Source organism: Dermacentor silvarum, chromosome 11 (genome assembly GCF_013339745.2).
Source record: "Dermacentor silvarum isolate Dsil-2018 chromosome 11, BIME_Dsil_1.4, whole genome shotgun sequence".
Taxonomy (NCBI): domain Eukaryota; kingdom Metazoa; phylum Arthropoda; class Arachnida; order Ixodida; family Ixodidae; genus Dermacentor; species Dermacentor silvarum.
The window spans coordinates 113,227,993-113,252,903 of NC_051164.1; the positions used below are offsets into that span (position 1 = coordinate 113,227,993).

The 24,911-nt window shown below is 45.0% G+C and overlaps 1 protein-coding gene across 6 annotated transcripts in view; it reads left to right on the top strand.

Annotated features, from left to right (window-relative positions):
* Positions 1 to 24,911, top strand: part of LOC119433854 (cAMP-specific 3',5'-cyclic phosphodiesterase 4C) — a 595,748-nt gene that overhangs the window by 437,774 nt on the left and 133,063 nt on the right. For 5 of the 6 annotated variants that reach the window (XM_049659160.1, XM_037701124.2, XM_037701121.2 and 2 more), the window contains one exon: positions 5,487 to 5,537. The exons of the other annotated variant lie outside the window; for it this stretch is intronic. In XM_049659160.1, coding sequence (XP_049515117.1) covers positions 5,487 to 5,537 — 51 coding nt within the window. The remainder of the gene's footprint in view (positions 1 to 5,486; positions 5,538 to 24,911) is intronic. 6 annotated transcript variants of the gene reach the window in all.

Sequence of the window (24,911 nt, forward strand, 5' to 3'; positions counted from 1 at the left end):
GAACGTGTAACGGTGCACAGATGGTCCGTGCATGAAAGCAGAGGAAGATGAAGATTAAAGGCAGTGTTCGGGCGACCATGTTTGTCTCCGTCCGCAACCTCCTGCTCGCGTCACACACACACACACACCCACACACACACACACACACACACACACACACACACACACACACACACACACACACACTATATATATATATATATATATATATATATATATATATATATATATATATATATATATATATATATAATGTGTGTGTGTGTGTGTGTGTATGTATGTATGTATGTATGTATGTATGTATGTATGTACACCCGGCGACAAAATAAGCCGGGACGTGAAGTCTGAGAAAAAGCTGAATATATCCGCAGCCTCACAATGTAGCCTGGTATTTGCATTTTGGGCTTCGACTAGAATATGCTAACAATATTGTCGTATACAGTTTTACTTGCTACTGCTACAGGCTACGAAGATATTCAGCTTTTTCTCAGACTTCATGTCCCGGCTTATTTTGTCGCCGAGGTGTACACAGGGTGTCCCAACTATCACGCAGCATGATTTAAAAAAAGAGGAATGGTGTTACGCGAAGCCAACCTAGTGCGTATTGTTTCCAGTACAGTGGAGTAGCCGCCAGTAATTTTATCGTTACTGCGATTTAATTCATTACTTGTAATTAATTATCTAACTTGAGAAGTACTGTCCTAATTATCAAAGTGTCAATGAGAAAGTTGTGGAGCACCATGAAAAACGTGCTACATAAAAGTGTTTTTCCGAGCATGAAAGAAGCCCGCGAATACACGCAAAGTGCCTCGAGCGGCCAGTCGTGCGGCAATTGTGCGTGTATTTGCGGGCTTCTCTCACACTCGGAAAAACACATTTATGTAGCACGTATTGAGCAACAGAAGGCTGTTTTCATGGTGCTCTACAACTTTCTCATTGACACTTTGATAATTAGGACAGTACTTCTCGAGTTAGAAAATAATTACAATTAATTAATTAAATGTCAGTAACGAAAAAAATTACTGGCGGCTACTCCACTGTGCTGGAAACAATACGCACTAGGTTGGCTTCGCGTGACACCGTTCCTCTTTTTTTTAAATCGTGCTGCCTGATAGCTGGGACACCCTGTATATATATGTTAGTGCAAGTGCACAGATAGGATTGGCCGCTGTTTTTTAGGGTTGTGGCTTAGGCCAGTTGGTTCATAAAACAATTAAAAGGGCCCAGTGTACTAGAAATTCTGCGCTGTTGCCCTCGGGCGCGCGCGTTGAGCAATGCTGCTGGAAGTCTGGTGAACTAGGCAAAAAAGTTCAAGGTCGTAACAGCTCCTGACTGGTTTACAACGGCAACTTTGAGCAGTCAGAGTATCTTGGGCTTGGATGGGCCCTTTCTTGTGCATGCCACAATAATTGTAATGAACCAGTGCACTCGGCTACAGTCGAATATTGAAAAAGGTCGAATACAATTCTGTCATTGAACAATTCGAATCGTTTTCGAAATGTGGAATCCTCGCGCATCTGAGTCCCGTAAACTTCTGTGGACAAGGCACATGACGCAGCCATTTACTCGGGGCCATCCGCTCCCATGTCGAGTTTCATTCATCACCGGCTGGCGTCTCAGCGGTTTGTATCTCTCGATTTTTTTTTCTTTGCGTATTTCTTCATTATCCAGTTCGCATTTAAGGTTAACGTGCGTTTTTGTTGTTTTTCCACAAATTGCGCGGCGCACAGTAGCCGTCAGTCAGGATATCTCGAGGATTGCACCAAAATCAACACGTCCGTGTTTTCTCTCGCTCTCATATAAGATTACTGAATGTGTGGGCTATGGGGGCACTTGAGTATGCTTTCTTCAGAAGCAGCTTTAGCTTGGTGCCAAGTCCGATTTCCCCATTCAAATACGTGTAAAACGCAGAAATCATTTCATGAGGCAATCTCTGGACCGATTTGAGTGGAATGTGTTGCATTTGAGAGAAAACAGTAAATTCTAGTGATTCTACGAAGCAGAATTTTAAACTACGGCCTGGATTGTTTTTATATTACCGAAAATTGGTAAGCTTAAAAAAATTGTAGCACGGAGTTTACAACCCTGTAACTCTGCACAGACACAGGCATTGCAGTTCTGAGAACTGCATCTGTCACAATGTTTGCGATTGTTTGGAATAGTCCTACCTACAAATTATTGGTATATTTCAGAGTGGTGCATAAGACATCTGTTTTACCCGCTTTAGATGTATTATTAGTTGCAAACTTGATAGTTTGACTTTCTTTTTAATTTTGTAATTTTAAAGACTATGCTAGAAAAATATACGGCCTAAATAAAACATCTGCTCCCTACAGTGACTAAATTTTAACTTTTTCTTTTCCTTTTAGATGCAAAAACGTCATCAAAATTGATTTTGTGGTTGCTGAGGAAAAGGATTTCTCCGTTGCCATGTGTCTAGATAGGAGCTCCTGAGTTATACCTATCCCTTAATTTCAATTGTGGGAGATTTATTTATTTATTTATTTATTTATTTATTTATTTATTTATTTATTTATTTATTTATTTATTTATTTATTTATTTATTTATTCATTCATTCATTCATTTATTTATTTATTTATTTATTTATTTATTTATTTATTTATTTATTTATTTATTTATTCATTCATTTATTTATTTATTTATTTATTTATTTATTTATTTATTTATTTATTTATTTATTTATTTATTTATTTATTTATTTATTTATTTATAACTCAAATGCCTCTGGCATGGGGTATTACATGAGGGGTTGGTTACATTTGTACGAGTCCTTCGATGAATGATTTGAAGTGGCAGGGATCGGAGTGGTGCGCAGCGTCGGTGGGCAGATGATTCCAGTCGTTCGCTGTTCGAATGAAAAATGAGTTGAGATGCGCAGTAGTGCGTGCAGGCGAAGGGTATACAGCCTTAGAATGACTGTTGCGGAGCGAAAGGCGATGAGCAGGTATGATAATCGAGTGAGCAAGAGACGAGTGATAAAACTTGTGGCAGAGGGACAGGCGCGCTATTTTTCTGCGTGACACAAGACTGGGAAGATTAGCCGTACGTTTTAGATCAGTGGCGCTAGAATAGTATGAATAATCTGAGAAGACAAATCTAACAGCACGGTTTTGAATGGACTCAAGAGATTTCTGTAGGTTAATCTGGTGTGGGTCCCAAACTGCGCATGCGTATTCCAGTTTGGGACGAATAAACGTTTGGTAAGTTAGCAATTTTACGTGAGGGGTAAACATAAGGTTACGCCGGACATAGCCAAGGACACGGTTAGCTTCATTTTTTATACTTGCTATATGAGATGACCAGCTGAAGTCATTAGTCACTGTGATACCCAGGTGATACGATGAAGCTAAAGATAATTCGCAACCAAAAATGACGTACCTATGTGCTTGGTAGGAAGCTCGGCGGTGGAATGAGATCTGCGAAGTCTTCTTGATATTTAAACACATTAACCAAGTTCTACACCAGTTCTCAACAGGTAGTAAATCGTTTTGAAGGGAAATGTTATAATGGAAGCTATGGATAGGATGGTATAAAGGACACAATCGTCTGCGAAAAGGCGAATACAGGAGGAGGTGTTTGTCGGTAGGTCATTGATGAAGATTTAAAAACCCGTCAAAAGATTACCGTCATCTGGCTTCTACAGTGCCTGTAACTCTAGCACTTGGCAGGCGGGATGACCTCACTTTAGGTTTCAACTAGATTTTCTTACACCGATCAGTGTTATCTTACTCGGAACGGCACGTGTAATGAGCGTCCTTCGTCTTCGTTCGTCCCGATACTTATCTACGATCTCTTATCAGGCCACTTTTAACGTTCCTACACGTCTTCCAGCCCGACAGCCCCAATATTATTGCGACAGAACAAGCTTCGCTGAACTTGGTATATTTTATTCTGCTCTTCTCGACGTAACACCATCTACATCCCGCTACCGTAGATATACGTATTAACGCTGAATATGCGGCTTAATGCTGGTGCTTTACTTACGGGATCACGTCCGTCTGGGAGTTTTACGATGAAGGAACCACGTATTCCTTGCGTGTAGCCTTGTCGGAAGTTCACTTTCTTAAGCATTCTAGTATTAGGAAAAACGCACGCGGCTTGTGATCATCAAATTTCAATGCACGATCCCGTTACTATACGTTGAAATGCGGACGCAATCGTGAAATTTTTTGCCAAGGGTTTGAGCACATGCGATTATCACAGTCGTCACTTTCTACACAATATAGCGGCAGAACAAGCTAATCGAAGGCAGAAGAAGTGGACGCATTTGGAACTTGTTTCATCTGGTAAGACTGCTGAGTTGAGTTAGTTGTCTTCGTGCTGTATAATTTTCAATGCGACATCTCAAGGCGCCTTAACAGCATATATCTTTCGTGTCGTTTTCTTTTGTGAGAGTGGTATGTCTGGCCCACGGCGAGAGGTACCGCTCTCACCAATCACTATAATCACTCCATTCTTAGTCTCAGAGGAGCAACTGAAGATGCTCTTTTGTTACTTTGCACTGTCTCACAGATTGGATCCGTCGCCGCAGTAACCTTGTAAATGTTGTTGTCGCTCTGGGCGTATACGTAGACGTCACTGTAACGAAATTAGGTTACGGATGACGGAGTTTTCGTAGAAGCGCACTCCACGAACATGACGACGTGTGACAATGTGCACAGCGCTAGTGGTTATGGTGATTGCCAAGGTTTTAATATGTAATACAATACGGCCAACATGTCCTTGCACTCCTCAGTGGGCTTTGGCCGATTGAACCAGGAAAGACTGCGCATTATGGTTCTTCGTTAGAAGGCTGTAAATACTTGCAATGTGGAGGCAACGTTCTCGCCAAACTAAAGATTGCACAATCTCTGCTCTGGCGTGCTTTAGAACGAGAGCACCCTGTTCACCTTGGCACCTGTCTTACACCTTCATCACAAGATGTACTGGTCTTAACCACTTACTTTTTGCTTCGTTTAGCACGAAACTCTGGGGAAAGCAAGAATTTTGTGAAGCTCCCTCCCGTTGATTTTCTATGGTCTTTTTATACTGAGCTTCTAATTATTTTTTTTATTGACAGTGCAGTCTTCCACATTGAGAGTGCACTGCGTTTAAAGAGAACTGGGATCCCAAGCCAGACCGCGATGTGTAGCCTGCATGCTGCCTCTGATTGTGAAGTGCACCCTCGGTATTATCCTAGCTTTCTTGGTGTGCACAACGGTGGCTGTTTCTTGCTCGAGTTGTTGTATTCTTCTCGCTTGTTCAATGGGCGCGGTTCCCTTTGTTTCTGTGTCCTCACACATATGCACTGTCTTTTTCTCTCTCTCCCCTCTCTCTCTCTCTCTATCTCCCTTTCCTGTCTTTCCCTTTTCCTCCGTGGTTCGTGTGTCGTGTGTCCACCGCCTGTCAATGTGCGCTCCTACCCATGGACAACCTCCTCTCCCTCCTTCCTCGTCGTCCTCCTCTCCCGCTTGGCTCGTTGCAGGACAAGCGCCGTGGCTCCTCAGACCAGCGTGTTCGCTAGCTCCCTCCAAAGGTGGGTACACGCACGCGCGCCACTAATCACGTGTTTTCTCTCTTTCTCTTTCTCTCGGCATGCCCGCACCAGTGTATGTGCACTCTGTACTAACCCACTCTTCATTCGTTCTTCTTTTGTGACCTCATTCCGTGTGTGTCTCATAGATATACGGCGAAGTGCCTGAAAGTATTTTTTTAAGAGAGACAGTGTCACGCAAAAGCAATGCAATGTTACGGTTGCTCAAACATTATTTTCCTCGTTATTTATCGCGCCTGTAAGGGTACAATTGTATAGCGTCATGTCAGCGGAGATGTTGAAGGAATCGTTCGGAGCGTTTCAGTAAACAGGATCGTACAAGTCTCGCTATTCCAAGTCTCCTATGCTGCCATTATCGATGGCGCAAAACACGAGACGCTATGGTGGCCGGAGGACACGACAAGGATGGCTCTGGAACGTAGAGAGTCCCAAAGAAATGGCGTTGTTTATTATCTCCGCACCCAACAGACCTAGCTCTTGAGCGACACCCTCCAAGGCTGCAAGAAGACATCATGGTAATAATCGCTTGACGCCCATTAGTAAACCAGTGAGCGCCTGTGTGTTCGGCCCTGACAGGCGCAGTATACGGCCAGTACACGGTTGAACGCTTGCAGACAGAAAAACGAAATATCAAGTGGCGCGCCTTTATATACGAGTACATGAAAAATGTGTCTGATATGAAATGCTTAAGAAATTTGGTCCATTCAATGACTAATTCAATCGGCTGACCGATGGACTGCGCAGCCGTACAACAGATAGATAGATAGATAGATAGATAGATAGATAGATAGATAGATAGATAGATAGATAGATAGATAGATAGATAGATAGATAGATAGATAGATAGATAGATAGATAGATAGATAGATAGATAGATAGATAGATAGATAGATAGATAGATAGATAGATAGATAGATAGATAGATAGATAGATAGATAGATAGATAGATAGATAGATAGATACTTATTAGTGATTGTTTGATAGATCTGCGATGTACTAGCCGATATCTTGAATGGTGCATCTTTTCATTATTTATTTATTTATTTATTTATTTATTTATTTATTTATTTATTTATTTATTTATTTATTTATTTATTTGAGGGCGCACTGTTCAAATCATTTTACCTTGCGCTCGTTAATTCTCTCACTAATTGGTTTTCTCTCCTCCGTGGAAGGAAAAACGCCACGATCACGAAGCTGTGGAAAAAAAAGAAAACGAAGACCTTCGCTGATTTGCTCTTACAAGACGTTCTAATTCAAACGATCTAAATTAGAGTCTGCGCAGCACTTAGCGTGTCCTCTTTTAAGCTTTTAAGACGACTCCCGGTTGGCCGTCTTTTCTTCAGTCCTGGATGGCTCGCTCGAATAGATTGCTCGTCTTAATCGCCGAAACGGCGTTAATCGGAATCGAATTTCTCTCTCTTCGTTTCTTAGGCGTGCACGTAGCCACTTCAGAGCCACGTAGCAAACGTTGGCCCTGAAGAACTTTTCCAGAGCCGTATTTGGCTAAAATTTCTTTATCCTCGTTCCTGTCGGAATCGAATAGTCGAATGCAAGCTCAAATGTGTTGGAATTTTATTTCTACGGCGGTCATCTGGCGATCGTATACTCATATCGCGGTAACCTCCACCGGTGCGCATATTCCTGCATTTCAACGCACTGGCCGTGCAGTTACATTTTAATAGTAGGAACTGCTTTATCGCCTTTGATGACGTTCCGGTTTTCTTTAGTGAGGCGTAAGATAACATGTATCGAAGTAAAACGTACAGGAGCAGTTTTAAAAAGTAACCCTCCGGAACCAAGTGTCATGATGTGCATGTACTTCCGTAGGCATTTTTCGGTGTGGCGAAAAGTAAAAAAAAAAAAAAAAAAAAAAAAGCCTCGAAACCGGTGTGGTTGTATCTATATATCTTCTCATTCAGTCTATCTATCTATCTATCTATCTATCTATCTATCTATCTATCTATCTATCTATCTATCTATCTATCTATCTATCTATCTATCTATCTATCTATCTATCTATCTATCTATCTATCTATCTAATGTCCAAATTGCGTCTTCCTGTCTGCACCTGTCTACCTTCTATCAGTACGTACTTACCAATCTGTGCGCTTTTTCTTTACCTATCTATCTATTCCCTACATTCCTCTGAAGAGTTTCTATCACGCTATTCGTTTTTGCCATTCCTTCGTTTCTTCTGGTACCGGCGTCAGGAAAGCGAGAATGCCGTACCATTTATCCTCAGGACACTTCATTGTGAAGAGAAAAGCCGGCCTTTTGTACGGAATCGCGAAAACAACCCCGTTCAGCTTCTCTCTTTCTTTCTCCTCCACCTATTCTTCCTCTCGGGCCCCGGACGTTATTTCGCATTGCTCTTGGCAGCGACAAGCTCGTTTCTGGCCGGTGCCTGTACCCGCCGCTCGTCTTTATTGTACCATGGCCATTTCGGACCGCTTCGCGGCGAGCTGTGTAGAGAGCTGATCGCGGAGGCAATCGTCAGTGGGACTGCGCTAGGTACAACAGTACGAACAAAAAAAAATATTTCAAAGAAACATTCTTGGGGCTTATCTCAAGTCCATTCGCGTCACGGATAGAAATTGTATTTTCTGAGGTGCAGCTGTAGTGGCTCTGCTCTCTGTCTCTCTCTCTCTCTCTCTTGAAGATCACCTTTTTTGAGATGCTCATTTTCTGTCTCGCTATTATTCCTTCCTTTGCTGGCTCGCGCGAATTTAATCTCACTTTTCCCTCCAGTTGGGTCGTGATTTAAGAGAGCAGGAATCAAGGCCAATGTAATTTGAGTTACAAGTTCAACGCCCGCTGACGTTTAAAAGTTTTTCACGGTCCGCGACATAAATGAGAGAACTGTGAAAACGGAAGCTTTCGTTAAGTTTACGGCTAAGGGGGTCATAAACTGCTCTTGATGCCAAGATGGTGCTTGCAGTTTCCCTTAGCTCGTAAATGCTCTAAAAACAAATTCTTATGATACCGTACCAAGAGAAGTTAAGGTACCTACCTACTAGAGTGAAGATATTAATAAGTACTTATACATATTTCATTTATTCATTGATAGCTGTAAGTATGCACCCCGTGCATCACAGTAGTGGCCCGAGTAGCTGCGGCGTGGCGCTGAAAGACAGAAATGAGAGAGAGAGAGAGAGAGAGAGAGAGAGGGGGGGAGTAAGGGGTGATGGAAATTTGCATATGTATTCGTGCGCTCTGCGCGATCGAAAACGTGTTTGTACAGCTTGGCTAACGTTTGCTCGCTTGCTTTTCTGGCAAATTGCATAGAACGGCAGGTTTGCGCTCCTGTACTTTATTCCAAGATTAACGTCGGGTTAGCAGGAGTAGCCGCTGACTTAATGTCGAAATTTCGAAGGTCTCGTGAATTTTAACGAGATCTTAAACAAAAGCACTATGACGGGTATATAGATATAGATATCTGTCTTTCCCTCTCTCTTTTTCGTTTCTGTTGGTGTTGTAAACCGACGTTATTATTTTATTTTTTTTGCAGGCTCAGCTACTTCTTTTTTCTTTCTTTTTTTTTTACTTATTAATTTAACGTCTGAACAGGCGGTGGCGTAGCACAAGCGTTTTTTTTTTTTTTTTCTTTAGCGAACTCAATTTTTCACGATTTGATCGAAGTCTCAAATTCCGCAGCAGTAATTTCGCCACATTTCTCCAGAGGACTTCAATATTCAACGGTAATTTCGAGAAGCAACATCATCAATCCGTGGGTCAAAATCTTACCGTATTTCCGGGCCATTCGCGAAAACCTGGGAAATTGGTTCCCCGCGATAAAATTGAGTCGTTTGCAGCGGTATGTCCGCGAGCCGTCCAAACCACTTCAGCGTTCAAAAGCTCTCCTCCTTCCCTGGTTTAATAAAACAGATGGCAACGCGCTCAGCGTGATTGCGACCTCACGATACCTAGACGAGCAGCAGGGCAAATCGCACGCGGTCGCGGAAGGAGCAAAAATGCCGCGTAGTGCGCCTCCGCCATTTTCTGTCGAGCGCTCCTAACGCTGGTTTCAAAGGAGTAGCGAGCGACGCACCGCGCATAAGGATAGAGAAGGCATGACAAGCGTGGCCCAAGTACGCCGCTAAATTTGCCCAAAGCGCGGCAATCTGATTGCGGGCTTTGATGTCTTTCCCTCCTCAATACCGTTTCCCGGTACTCGTTCCTTTCTCCTTCTCCCCCTCTTATCCCAAATGACGTCATTTAAAGCGAAAACGAGGTTGGCGTGTGTGTGTACACAGCGCGTCATTTCAGATCCAGTAGCTCCGCCGCTACCACGAAGATGCAATCTTTCCTCGTTGCGCTCCCATATAAACGCATTACGCTTTGTCCTTTTTGGTTTTCTTTTCCTATTCATTGTAGGGCACTATGTAGAGCGCCGAACAACTCCTTGCTTGACTGCTACGTGCTCGAACCATCCGGCCTGGATCGATCGCCTCACTTTTCTCTCTCTTGGTCGAATTTTTATCGCGGTATTCATAGCGCCGTAAGTGACGTTATGATCGGAGAGGATACGAGAAGATATTTAAACAGGGACGTACCTCGGATATTATTTCAAATATTGTTGTTCTATTTTTTTTTTCAGAGCACCGCCTACGTCAGATACATAGACGCACGTGATGCGACTGAGACGTTCTTTATACGTTGGGCCGCTACATATTTTCGCGCCTGATGAATTCCTAATTTAATTTGTTTGTGAATACGGTGACGTTGTTTCCGCGATCTCCTCAGGTTGAATACGTTGTTTGCCGTACAACATACGAAAGGAGGCATATAGACATACATTGACAGACTTGAAAATTCGGCGACTTGAATTGCAACATGAGCAAGGTTTTGATTCCAGTGTGACTCAAATATTGGCAATGAATCTTGCGTTGCAACATCATCACTACGACCGTTTCACTCAATGTTACTTGAACACGCAAGATAACATCCGGCATAAGGACGTCGAAGACATTACAAATGCGAGAGAAGTTAAAATTGCGCATTTTACGACGCAGCAGTGAGAATTCATTAATCGTGGCTTAGCGTGCACGGAAACTGCAGTGGCAAAGTGTGAATAGATATTCGTAAACAGGCACAACATTCCCAAACTATAGACAATATTGCGAGCACCAGATGGAGGTAACCAATAACAGAAAAGCGAATAGTACATGCAAAGAAAATCCGCATCATTCACTAAAAACTAGAAAGGACAAGAAAAACAATTAATCAAATTTAAACCAATCCAGCTGAGAATTAAAGTTTATTTCATCATCAGCTGAGAATCATCTTGATCATAAATACCCTCTAGGTGCATAATCATCGGAGTAAAATGTACTTGTCAGGAAGGTATTTATTTCGGCGTTTCGGTCTTGCATACGAGTTTCCCGCAAGCTATGCTGACCTATGCGTTAAAGAAAAATTATAATAAAGATGAAGATGTCCAATGGTACGTCATCACATGGTGCAGCAAGATAGCTCTTTTTTTTTTCATAACTTTCTTTTTCACGTTACCGACTGAGAACTTGCCAGTTAGGATTGAGAAAAAGGTTATTTTCGTTTCATCTGCTGCCTGTCGCCTTTGTAGTAACTTGCCTGAAACAATCGCACGAATTATGGTGAAACTTACCACCGTACTTCGCGTGCGTTAAGTCGCATAGCGACAAATTGCTTCTAAAGGCGAGGGCGCGTCAGTTTCTCTCGCTCTTCCCTTGTGGAGCAGAAGCTTGCGCTCGAGATGCTATACTATGCGTTGTATCGCCTCCGAGATCGGTTCCTGGCGTAACGGGATGGGTTGTGAGGTTTCTTCGGCGGAATGCAATAAATTAGTCGCCACGTTGTATTATCGTCGTCGCCTTGCTGCCGTCGTCACCATTTCTCGCTTTACACGAGCATCATTGCTCGCTTTACACGTCCACTGGATAAGGTTTCACAGAACCCCAAACAATGCATGATAGCCGGCTATAGCTACCTGCAAAACGCTTTGATTCCCACAGTGCGTGGGACCTCTGTATGCTTTTTTTTTTTCAATTACCGCGTCGATGACTATCGCGACTGGACTGCAACGTCGGTCAATTACTAATTGTTCTGAAGTTGCAATCGCTCCCTCGATTAGCCGACGCGACTCGTGTTCCCAAAACGCTGCACGTATCTCTCGAGCAATAAAACCGAGATCCAGAGGGCGCCTTGTTTTCGCAGGTGTCACTTTGTCACTTCCTTTTTCTTTTGTTCTTTTTTATCTCGCATAACCAGCCTCCTTCTGAGAGCCACTGGTCAAAGGTCAAAGTTAGCCGCCACGCGAGACTGACTCCGCGTGAAGGAAGTAATATTGTTAGTGCTGGGTTGTGCCCTTGGCAAAGTCACAGGGATGGAAATACGGAAGGAAAGAAGGGACTTAACGTAATGACCTTTCTCTGTATAAAGTATAGCGGCAAAAGTGGTGCTAGAATGACGGATAAATGAGGTACGGGAAGGAGCTACAGGAGTGTCGGGCTATCTTTGGAAGATGGCTCGTACAGCGCGCCGGAAGATTGCGAAACGCGTAAAAGTGACACTACAGTCTGTTCTTCATTTTCTGCGGAAGCTCGGATCAATCTAGCGCTTAACGAGGGCGCGTTGGTGTCTTCTGGTTGTCAGTCACGGTTCCCGATGGGGCGGTCGAGCTTCTTCTGATTCAGCCAGTCGTAATGAGGCACAGATGGAATTAACGAACAAGCGAACGTGGAACCGGAAGATTAAGACATTGTGAGGTCGGGTGGCTGCTTAGAGCTGATACAGTGTTTTATTAGCGCCTTTTTTCCCCCTTTTTTTTTCATAGAGCGCACAACTAATGATAAGAAAGGCAGAGAGGTTAGCTTGAGGAACCTCCTCTAGCCAGCCACTCTTCGCTGGAGTAAAAGGGAAGGAAGCGGAACAAGATGGGTGAACATAGATCTAGTTTGCAGGCCATCCAGGCATAATGTTATTTTTGATTTATTTATTTTTGATTTATTTTAAGGGTGTTCTATATGAAGCACAGGTGTGGATTCCTGGGCTACGAGAATACCTGTCCTTTAAGTGCTTTGCCTGTTGTTGTTCCAGGCCTGTGCGGGAGTAACATTGATCACAGATGCCTCGAATTCGCACTCTGGTCTTGAGACAGCGGCTTGACAATCGGTACTTAGTAGACGCCATAGTAGTAGTAGCAGTGGCAGTGAAGTTAGTAAAACTGATTCACCAAGGAATCGCTGACATCATAAGCTAATGGGAACATTAAAAAAATGCTTGGTTGAGAAACATCCCTGAAAGACTAAAAGTTCTATGAATTAGTCTTTTTTCGTAGCATACTTATCTCATATACAGATAACATTCGAGGCATTACAAGCTTTGGCTTAATCAGGTCCCTCTGTGGAGGGATCACTAGTAAAATTTGAGACATTCAGCGTAGTAGCTGCAAAGCCTCTTCATATCGCGTCCTTTTCTTTTTTCTATGTCTATGCAGACTTCACAGAGCTCTTTGGGAGCGTACACCATTTTACTCATTACAATAAATGCCATGAAACGAAAACAATCCATGGCCTAATGTGTAAGGCATCGGACTCTTCTGCTGGGGGATTATGTTTCGAAGCCCACCAACAAGCATGCTATTTTTTAAACCTAACTACTGGTAATCGTCTGGTATACCCACCGTGGTGGCTTAGTGACTTTGGATTTGCGCTGCTGAGCCCAAGGGCGCGGGATCAAATCCCGGCTGTGGCGGCCGCATTTCGATAAGGGTGAAATGTAAAAACGCCCGTGTAACGTGCAATAATAAATCAAGTTCTGGAGTTTTACGTGCCATAACCACGATCTGTTTATGAGGCATGCCGAGAGGGGGACTCCAGATTGATTTTCACCACCGGGAGTACTGTGTACTGTGCACCTAAAGCACAGTAGACTGGTGTTTTCTGCATTTCGTCCCCATCGAAATGCGGCCGCCGCGGCCGTGATTTGATCCCGCGACCTCGTGCTTAGCAGCGCAACGCCAAAGTCTAAGCAACCGCAGTGGGTGTACCCGGCATTGGGTGCACGGTAAAGAACCCCAGGCGACGAAAATTAATCTGGAGTCCTCCACTATGGCGTGCCTCATAATCATATCATGGTTATTGGCATGTGAAACCCCAGTACTTTTTTTTAATTCCGCAAGAAATACCAGGTTGGTAGCCTCCAGATAGAGCGTGGAGACAATAAAGGCTACGCCAGATAGCATGCCCGAAGCTAGGCAAAAGCAGGCGACGATGCTCATTCTTGCAGCTCACCACGAAAATCTCGTGACGTCAGCTGATACCTTTGACAATGACAATAAATTTAGACAGCTACAAACTGACCAGACCTTTGCGCGATGACCAATGCGCCGATGGGTCAAGAGCCGTTCCTATGCGTGCGAGCGCGTTTCGCCTGACTGACTGAGGTCTGCGTTGTAGAGTTCTCAGCACTGCACGGTATTAAGGAGTCACAGCGAGGCGCTCATAAGCAGTGTTTCTTTCGCTTGGCCACTGCAGCGTCTTGGCTCAGTTCTTATGCTCTCTTTGTGGCGTGCAGCGAAGCCGTCCTTTCTAACGAGCTATCCCATTCATTCGCCGAGGAAGCCGCTGCCGCTGACGTGCAAACGAACCCGTAATTTCTTCATTTCTTCATTTCTTTCTTTTGAGTTGGCGCTTTCGCCGGCATGTAGCTGGGCGCCCTTTTGGTTCCGTCGGAGTGCGGTGATGTTCGTGACCCGGCGCTCGCTGCCTGTTTGTAAACAGCCCGGCGGTCGCCATGGCGACGCCTTAAGTCACTCCTGTCCGGTGTAAGTTCTCGTCTCGCTTTGTCTCGTTTCTATGCGGCTAGTGACATTCCCCAAGAAGGCGTAAGTTATTTATACAAAGGTGCAGACTGCGCTGACAGAAAGACGCGCGGCCCAGAGGGTAGCGAGCGCGCGATAATTGCGAACCGCGTCGCAAAGTGAGAGCGAGCTCGGCGGTTGAGGATGAGGACGTGGACGGACGGAATAGTGGCGGTTGCCCAGCAGTCGGAGAATGGAGCTAGCAATTCCGTTCCGACCTAAGGCTGTTCGAATATTAGGCGTAGCAGCATCATTTCTCGCTAAAGGGAGATTTCGCACCATGGGGTACAGTGTCGCGAATGCGATGTGCCAGTCACTGTCGGAAGACGGATCTGTTATAGTTAAAAACCGAGATTGATTAATTCAACATATATTGGAGACGTTTTGTTATCCAATAACTGCATACAAACGAAAATAAAGCCGGCTATACCCAGACGTAGTTAAGAAATCGAAACTACTGATTTCTACAGGAACACACACAACGAAGGTACACACAAACACACTAATCCATCAAAAAAAGAAAAAAAAAAGAAAAAGCGCAAATGTAAACAATACACACCTACAACGAAGCGTCCCTTATGTACCCGCGTTTAGTAATAGTTGAGACATTTCACATTGAAAAAAAAAAAAAACATGGTGTCACATGTGTTAGCGCCATCCATCGTTACAAACAAGGGAGTGGCGTTCCTTAAAAATTCGTCTGATTAATCGTCTTGAAATGTTTTCTCTTGTCCTGGTATGGGCGCGAACGCTGTGGCTTATAGTGACCTTTACTGTTTTGCGTTTCATTTTGTTTCTTCACAGCGGCTTAAGATGGGCTTTATTATGCAACAAATGAGTAAAAGTTTGCCCTCGCCCGATCTACTTATTTTATAGCGTTGTCGGCTCCTTTGCACTGCTGAGTCAACCACGGAGTTTCCAAAGCTGCCTCATAAATATTTAAGACCACAAGCACGCAGATATTTCATGGACAGTCTCTGAACTTTTGGCTATGCGCAATGCGTAAAGTCTGTATGACCAGAGGACAAAGGAAATTGCTGAGACTTTTCATATCCAACGAGAAGTTATGTGTCCGCCGTGCCTCCGTAGTACTACATGACATTCAATTTAAGCTGTCAGCGACGTGAAGATTCAACTGGTTTTGGTTGTTTCTGCCACATTTTATCTACTGCGTGAGGTATAGAGGAAGTGAGGTCGATGTCCTGGTGGCGCACGTCCAATGTCTTTTGTATGTTTCCTTCGTGCCTTCCGGCTTCTTTCTTTCTTTCTTTCTTTCTTTCTTTCTTTCTTTCTTTCTTTCTTTCTTTCTTTCTTTCTTTCTTTCTTTCTTTCTTTCTTTCTTTCTTTTTTCTTTAGCAAACGCTCATTGCAGTCAACGCATGTGTCCCATCTCCCTTCTTCGCCTTGTCCCTCGTCCTAAGCGCCTTTTCAAAGACGAACCAATACCAACTCGCCCAGTTTGCAACTTTTATACAGTTTATATGAGATGCATATGAGGCTGCCATATGAGCTGTATCGAGACATCCAGCTGATTGGAGTTATAGCCAGTAGCTGAATGTTGCTCGAAGCCGTATAATACTCGTCCTGTGGCCCGCCATCCAAAACCGACGTTATCCGATTCCATGCTGCGTGGTGCGCCAGCCGTCATTACTTATGGCGCAATGGTCTCAGTCCAGCAGGCTTTTCGCGTGTATCTCCTCCTGCGCTCTCTTTCGGCTTTGGCTTTCGGCAAACCGGCCTACGTAAGCAGATACCGAGCGACGGACGCCTGACAGCTGCTACGTGAGCCGCCTCCCTGTGGCACTGCGCTGTAAGGCGCGTAGACCGCATCAAGACGTTGTTGATTTTGTGAAGGTCTCCTGCGAGAAGCTGCGCGCCCGGCCTGTGTCACTGAATGGGAACACGAGACGACAGGAGGTTTCTTTGCGAAGAAATGGACTTGGGTGTGCTAGCTCCCGTAGACACATACGCGAGGCTTGACCTTGCTTCACGACTGGTTCATTTCTGTGCTATCCGCCCCGTTAACCCAGTGGCTACGGCGTTGTGCTGCTGAGCTCGAGGAGCCGCCGTGGCGGCCGCAAGAACTCTCGTGTATTTAAATTTAGTACGTGCACGTTAAAGAATCCCAGGTGGAGAGAATTAATTCGGAGTCCCCCACTACGGCGTGCCTCATAATCAGATCGTGATTTTGGCACGTAAAACCCCAGGATTGAATCTTAATTTTGATTTCTGTGCTACCAAGATAGGAAAACGAAACAGGAGGTCTGAAGAATCCTTTCTGCAGTATTTTATTTTCTGGGGAAATAATACATTCTTTTGAGACCATAAGACAACTGAGGGACGCAATCACTTTTGAAGTCGGTTCTCTTTCATGGTGAAATTTATAGCACGCACAATAGACAAGGACACCGTGAAAGTGGACACGCGAGGGCTTATCGTTATCTACTCTTAACTTACGGACCTGAAAAACACATATTTGTTTAACTACGATGGTCAAGCCCCAAAAGCAGCATCTTCAGGCAAGTGGAAAAAAGGACGGCTATTCTCATATCTGATATGGTAAAAACATGCTTTTATTTGCCTTAACAGCAACAATGAAGATGTAATATAAATATGATGTGTTTGAATATTCATGGAACGTCTCAGATTTCCATGCCATCTAGCGGTATTCGAAACGCACTCTACGATCGCGTTTCGTCGTTCGCGTCGCCACAGCGGTCTAGATAAAATTAGTGTCAATTTTCTCCAAAGCCCCACGCAATTTCCTCTGCCTTCATTTTAATAGCACCTATTTTACATTTAGTTTTTCTGAAGGAAAAGTGATAGACGTAACGTAAAGAGATAGGAAGACGGTGGTATGAGTTAGCAAACGAGTGTAGCTGATAATTAGGTTGATATAAAAGCAAGAAAAGATTTGGGCAGGGTAATGCTATGACGTATAACAGATATCCAGTTGTCTATGATAGTAAAGAAATGGGGACCAAAGGACGAGAAGCATAGTCGAAAGACAACACAAAATTGGGTGTTGAGATCAGATACAATTGCGGGCATAGATTGCAGTCGGCCGACCTGAGACAGGAGTAATTGGAGGTGGCTACGGGAGAGCACTTCATCCTGCCGTGGAAATACATTAGTCGGATAATAATAAGATTCTGATTGATGCGGGTGACGTTATCGCTAAGTAATGGCGCCGAACTGGCGTGCCTGCGTTATCATTTCTGAGGACTCTATATTGTTACTCCTACGGTATCTGTCTTCGTGAAAAGAAATAAACAGTCTGAAGAGGCTATTACACTCTTAGAACATGCTGCCAAAGGCGTGTATGTGTGTGTGCGGGGGAGGAGGGGGGGGGGGGGGGGGGCGCTGTAGAGGGAGGACGCGATAAGAAGCACAAAAGGATTTTTATCTTCGTCACGCTCCGGTAACGCCTGCACCATTTTTTACGCGAGACTGATAAGAAGAATAATGGCGCATGTATATGTTGCGTACCTATCTGCGGTCTGGCGCCGATATTCTGTCGCCTCTTCGTCGGCGATTTCTTGAGGCCGTGTAAACCACCTTATCGCGTTCACGTGCAGCTTGAAGTGGAAAATGTACGGGCTTCACGAGAGTCGAAGTGGCGCGAACAATGTTTGGCTGTACAGCGACTGCCAGTATAGTCTTGAAAGCACGAAATTTGCAAACATGCTTTCTGTGAAACAGCGACACATTTGACGCTGATTAATAATAATACTAATTTTGTTCGGTTCGAAATTTTGCAACTGTGATTAACATGCACAGCAGAGCAACAGGTGGCTGTTTCTATGGCGATGCGGCTACCAGCGAAGAGTTGTCCTAGCACGCAATTCATACATAAAACGAACACGAATACCAAACTAACTGGCAGGAATCGGCGTACCTATAAGATTAGCTTACTTACAGTAGCACACTGCAAACGAATTCACGAGTGCAAGCCTAGTAAGTGGCGCGAGTGACCTAAAAGGAGGTCGATCTAAGCTGAAAACAAAATCTAGAGAATGCGTCCTAAAGTCAACCGTTGTTTATGTGATCCGTCTAGAAATACGGAGGTTGTGATAGACACCGTAATTGAGGGCTCGGAATCAATTTTGACCACCAGGAGTTGTTTATTGTGCACCCAAAACGCGTCGCATGAATGATTTTTGAATTCCGCCCCTCTTCGGAATGCGGCCGGGGATCCAATTCCATGACATCGTAATAAAGTCTTTTCTCTCTCTCTCTCTCTCTCTCTCTCGTACTCAAAAGCTGCACAACTTTAGTCACTGAGATTCCGTGACCGTTGCGAGTGCTGCGCGTTTAGACTGGTCAGCTGACGTCTGGTAGAACAAGGTCAAATGAATGGCAGATACCCTGAATTTTTGAATATATTGCGTAAGTAAAGAAAGCCGACCGGTGAAATGCACTTCCCACGGAAGCCAACTTAGCTGAGGCATTTATGGAAGCAATTACGGGATTAAAAACCAGACCAGTCAAACTCGCTTCCTCGAAGCGCACTTAGCTCAGGCATTTAAAAGCGCGCTCTCTCTTTGGGCAATAACATACACGTGTTCTTAGAAGCGTATGACACCTGGCTGGCTTCGCGATTCTCGAAGCATTTTGAAGGGAAAAAAGACGAACAAAGGTCAAAGGGCATCACAACAGCCGCCTGATATCGAGCCGGCGAAGCGCTTGTAAACATGATTGAGCTTTCACGAAGAGTGACGCGAAAAATAATGAGACGTTGTAAGCTGGCGTTATCTCGATATGCGAACGCGAAAGAAAAAGGACACAAGGACACAAGCGAAAACACTGTACCCGCTGGTCGACGGCAAGCGAGGAGAGATGTACGCTCTAAATGAAGTGCCGGTGTTTACCCTTGCTGGTTGGCTGGCCCGCCGGCGCCGGTGTTCTGTCCTGCATGCGCTCTATCGGAATTTGTCGGCGCGCGAGGTCAGCTGGGTCCGTTATCTCTCACGTGCAAGATTGCGGAAGAGAAAGCGATCCCGTCCGCCGGCAGGGGTCACCGAGTCGCACGAGGTGCAAGAAAAGCAAGAAAAATCAAAATAAAACGCTCGCGACCGTCGTAAACTCGAGATAAGTGAGTGTGCCGCGACATTTGCCAATTACTACTCGCTTGCGCGGGCATTTTAAGCGCGCTTCTTTATGTATCGCGTGTTTTTCCACCCGATTGCTGTCCTCGAAACGGATCCACGTGCGCCGCTTTATCTTGGGCGTAAAAACAAAATTATAAAAAAAGAAGAAAATAAAAAGAGCCAGAATACAAACGCTCGAGGCAGCAAGGATGTCTTGTACCCTTAAACGGAACTGTAAACATAACAATACGACACGGCATGGCTTGCGGTATATCAGCACAACACCGCTTCGAATGGACACGACTAGGCTATGTGCATTCCCAGATTTACCGTGGAACAAACGTATGGTAGAAAACGACAAGTCGGAATGGGAGTTCTACACTAGGAAGTGTTGCGCATACATTGCGTAGCAAACACTGCATTATTATAAAGTCGGGTACTATTTGGCGAGGGTAGCCACGAAGTTTTCTTGAAAGGAATGTGGCTCAAATGTAGGAATGTCCTCGTTCCGGCATGAATATACTAAGCACCGACAGACGGCTTATTAAACGCCATATCTATGCAGCTCAAAATTTGTTCAGCACTACCCTCCTTGAGCTGTAATCCTCTATTCGGAAACTTGATGCTACCGGTGGATGCTGCGAGGTGCAGGTTCGATTCGATGCCGCGGAGGAGATACGAGTGAATACGGAAACTTTCGTGCACTTAGGCTTAGGTGCATGTTAAAGAACACCAGGTTGTCGAATTCGATAGGGAGCACCCCCCCCCCCCCCTCCCCGCTACGGTGTCCCTCATTGCCGGTCTGTCTATTTGCCGCGCTGAATGCCATACTTTGATTTCTTTAAAATTACGTTAGCACGCTCATCATACAGGGCCGCGCACGAGTCCGTCGCTGTCGTGCAATTTTCTGTCGTGTTATAAAGCCGAAAGCCTCAAGTGGCTCATACCCCGATGACCTTGAAAAAAAAACGCGTCGTCCGGTCCAGTGGTACAAAAATTGTCATCATCGGCAATGGCTCATGCCCCCCCCCCTAAGCAAGCAAAAACGCAATGGCTAATTCCTCTCGTAATGGAGAGGTTATAAGCACTCATCAAAGTGAAGCACACAGTGCATACATTCATTGGAATCACGCATAAAACGTACAGAAACGCGGTGATCTAGTCGAGTCGTAAAAAAAAAAAAAAAAAAAAAAAAAAAGCACACGTGACCTTCTCAATGGCTCATACCTCCGTAATCAATGGTTCTTACTCCCGTAAGCAGGCAAAAATGCATTGGCCCCCGTAAGGCTGAGGCTACAAGCGCTCAGCAAAGTGAAGCGAATGGTGCATACTTTCATTAATATCACCCATACAACACACAGAACAGCGTACGTTTCAATCCCCAGCTGCGAGGATGCAACTTAAAGGTCGAAGATAAACGTCGTTGACGCGAGTCTGACCCCGCTATACGAGCGCGGGAAGCCGCCGCAGCTAAGCGTCGAAAGCGAGCCGAAGAAGCCGAACTGCGAAAGCAGCAACGCGACGAGGCGAGACGGCGCATTAGCAAGTGTGCAGCAGGCTTTTGCCTTCCCGTGTTACAGGAGTGTAACATGCTGCCGAACTTTTTAAACAATAACATCCGTGGCGTTATCACTATACCCTGGACTGTTATGAGTTTTTGGTGTCCGCGGTGAAATATAGTTTCTTGTCTTCGCCATATGCACGTGCTCCAGGCGAGGCCTAATGTAAGAAAACGAAGGAGAAAAAAAATCACAGGGTCTCTTATGTTATCCCTAAGACTTGAAGGCGAAAGCCCAAGTGCCGCTGCATTAATTAGCCAGTTTAATAGGCACGTCAATTAGCCACTTTAATTCGCAGAATCATCCATCTTAATTCGCTGAGTCATCCACTTTAATCGCTGAGTCATCCACCTTAAATCGCTGTCATATAATCACGTTGTCATCCCTCCTAATTCGCTTTGATTCCACTTAATTTTCTTTGTCATCCTTCTTATTTCGCTTTCATTCCTCTTCATTCACTTGTCATTCTTCTTAATTCGCTTTGAGTCCTCTTAATTTGCTTCGTCTTCCTTAGTTCACTTTGATTCCTCTTAAATCGCTCAGTCATGCACTTTAATTCGCTTTCATTACTCTTAATTCACTTTGATTTCACTTAAATCGTATTGATTCATCTTCATTCAGTTTCATTCCTGTTAAATCGCTTTTTCCTCCTTCCTAATTCGCTTTGATTCTTCTTAATTTGCTCTGATTACTCTTAATTCGTTTTGATTCTTCTTAATTTGCTTTGATTACTCTTAATTCACTTTTATTCTTCTTAATTCGCTTTGTCACCTTCCTTAATTCGCTTCTTAATCCGCTCATGCCCAGTCATGCTTTGGCCCGCTTTAACTGCCTTTAGCTCACTAATCGCTTTTATACGAGACGTGCTGACGGCCTGTTTTCGCTCAAGGACGTTGAAGGTCGACTGAACGTTGAGACGTATAAGGCTTTCGCCTTAAGAAGGGCCGCGCGTTTCCATTTTTTGTACACAGGGTTCTTGTATGTTTGAGCGTATTAACCGTTCCAATGAAGCGAACATCGCCAGAGCTCGTCCTTTGTATCTAGTCTGCGTCTTTCCGCGCTGCCACAAAAGTATGGTACCGTACGAACTCGCCCAAGTATCGATCCTACTACAAAAATAAGGGGGCGTCTCAGCACTTTGTGTCCAGACGCAGACCACTGTGCACAAACCTATTTTCTGAGCGTTGTTCGGCATTCATTAACGTGATTATAACAATGGCGTCTTCCGCGACGTCGTGCGTGAAGCTTCGCATCGTGGCGTACGTAAATGTCGCCGCCTCAACGTTGACCTTTCCAACGTTCAACAGCAAGTATAATGAGCGGTATAATTAAAAGCAATCCGGAAGAAGCAGTTCTCGTTCTGATTTCCTTCGTGTTGCGATACGAACATGCCTTGCGAATCCATTCCCTTAATACAGTGCAGCCTACGTAGGACCAGCATAATAATAAACGATTACAAAGAGTATACCGAGGGTTGGGCTTATCACAACCGCGTTGCATCGCCGTTTTAATTTACCAACGTGGTTACATGTAATTCCGAAAAATGTCGCAGTTTCGCCCAAAAGGCGAAGCATCAATTGCGATAGCAAATTAGCAGAGAGCTATTCGGAGTACGGATAGTAGTTTTATTGGCTGCATAAATTTGGACACATTCGCTTACTAACTGAATTAACAAGCGTGGTGTCAACGTGCACAAGCAAACATGAATTGATCACACTCGATGACCGCAGACAACCACTGTCAAAACAATCGCAGCGAGCGAAAGTTCGTGCGGTCTATCGCTTCAACGAAAACTTAGCGACGAATGCACGGCGCATACAAAGGTCAGAACGCATTTGTTGGCAGAGTAGAAGCCCCCCTCCCTCCCGCGCTGCCTTCCCGTTTTCCTCCTTTCGCGTCGTGGGAGATTGCGTCACCAGTTCCCCTTGCGCCCGGTTGCAAGATACGCATTTGGTGCCGCAGCACAGCGTCGCCCCCCCTCCCTCCCTCCCTCCCTCCCATACCCCCACGGCATTTCGCTCGACGAAAGTCGCGTTTGCTCTCCGCCGTCCATTCGCTCTCCGTGATAGCGCGCGTCCCCCGCGCGCTTTCACAGGAATATACGGCGCGCGGCGACGATTTTGTCGCCCTTGGACTTTATACGGAATCTCACGGCGAAGGCAGAAACCCGCTTGAAGTGTCCATATAATTGCTATCGCAATAAAAGAGAAATCCTGCTTGGTGTGTACTCTCGTGTGAAGTGCGCTCAATGCGATGCGCCCAATTTCTAGCGCATATCGAAGGCCACGTTTCGGGAGATATGACAGAGATATGTTGCTTCCTAATCCACGCTTACGTTCAGTGACTTGCGTTTGTTGCTCTTTCTTTCTTTCTCTCTTTTTTTCTTTCTTTTTCGCACTTTTTTTCCCCGCTTGCAAGTATCAATGTTATCGTTTGCTCGTGCTTACGAGTCCTTTTCGATTTTGATACCATGTTTTGCACATATTTTTTTTCTATTAGCGAAAATGGAGTCGCCGTGGGATAAGCGTTAGCTTACTACGGCAATGAAAAGCAGCACTGCCAGCTAGGGCCCTGCAGCCGTGTTCATCCAGTTTCACTGCGACGATCTGCGTGCACGCAAGCCGAGAGTTGCCCGGTCGCCATATTTAATTAGCTTTGTCTCGTCCGCATCACCCGAATCCCAAGCCATCACGTGCTCGGCGAATCGCCACCGTACTTTCTTTCTTTCTTTCTTTCTTTCTTTCTTTCTTTCTTTCTTTCTTTCTTTCTTTCTTTCTTTCTTTCTTTCTTTCTTTATTACTTAATGCCTTTTCTTCGCGTTCCCGTGACGTGCTTTTAGCCGAATCTTTCACCACCGCCGGTATCTCAGTCCTTTCATGCATGGAAGATCCAAAAAAGCAACCGGTCCTCCCGCTGACGACGACTCGGGACGCGCGCGTGAGTAAATATATCTCGCTCAAGGTTGCGCTGAAGACAAACTAAGTGAAGCGCCTTTGCTTAAAACCAAAACGAAACAAGACAAAAGCGACACGTAATCAAAACGAAAGCGTTTTTTGAGGAAGTGGAAACAGAACGACAGGTCGAAAAGATGCAGCGAGAGGCGTGCACCGCTGAGCACGCAAGCATCGCGCGAGCCGTTGAGCCTCGCGAGAGCTACCGGACGCGTGTTATTTGTTGAGAGTTCTGCTCAGCGCACTACATGGCCACGGGGTTATCTGCATGGGTACGCTCTTCAAGTAGACGTAACCGTTTGTGCTCGGGGCGAGCTTTAAGAGATCGCAATAACCGGCAATTTCCTCAACATTTCTAAATTCGGAAGCTGATTATAACAGAGCGTTGTGGCAGCTGTGCAATAGCAGAGCTTGCGACAACCAGTAAGGATCGGAACGAGCGTTCCTGCGAAATTTTGCTATTCCTTCGCGATCACAATGTCGTCTGCTGTCGAGAACGATGAACATACGACGCCTGGTGCCCGCACCAGAAAGTTGCATCTTGCGTCCACGTTGCGGCGCCGTTATAAGGGCACGACACTGCGGCTTTCGCAGAAACTGCTCCTCCATCCCTCCATCGCGTCTCCTGCAGCCACGTGCTGATTTGTGGCTGGGATAAGGCGTTCCAGACAGGAAAAAAAAATATTATTTTTAAGACGAACGGGCGGCTTATGGACTCGTGCAGGGCGTTTAAATTTAACGCTATGCGTCAGTCCCGCTGGCTTCGCCAGATTGCTGTTCCGTTTATTTTCATCCGACACGGCTCGGTTCCACCACGCTTATAGCTTTCGTCTCGTGGCGTGCACCCGAGTCCCAGACGCTGTTGGAATGTGCTTTCCTCGTTGCCACGCATTTTCTTTTGCTTCTTCTTTTTT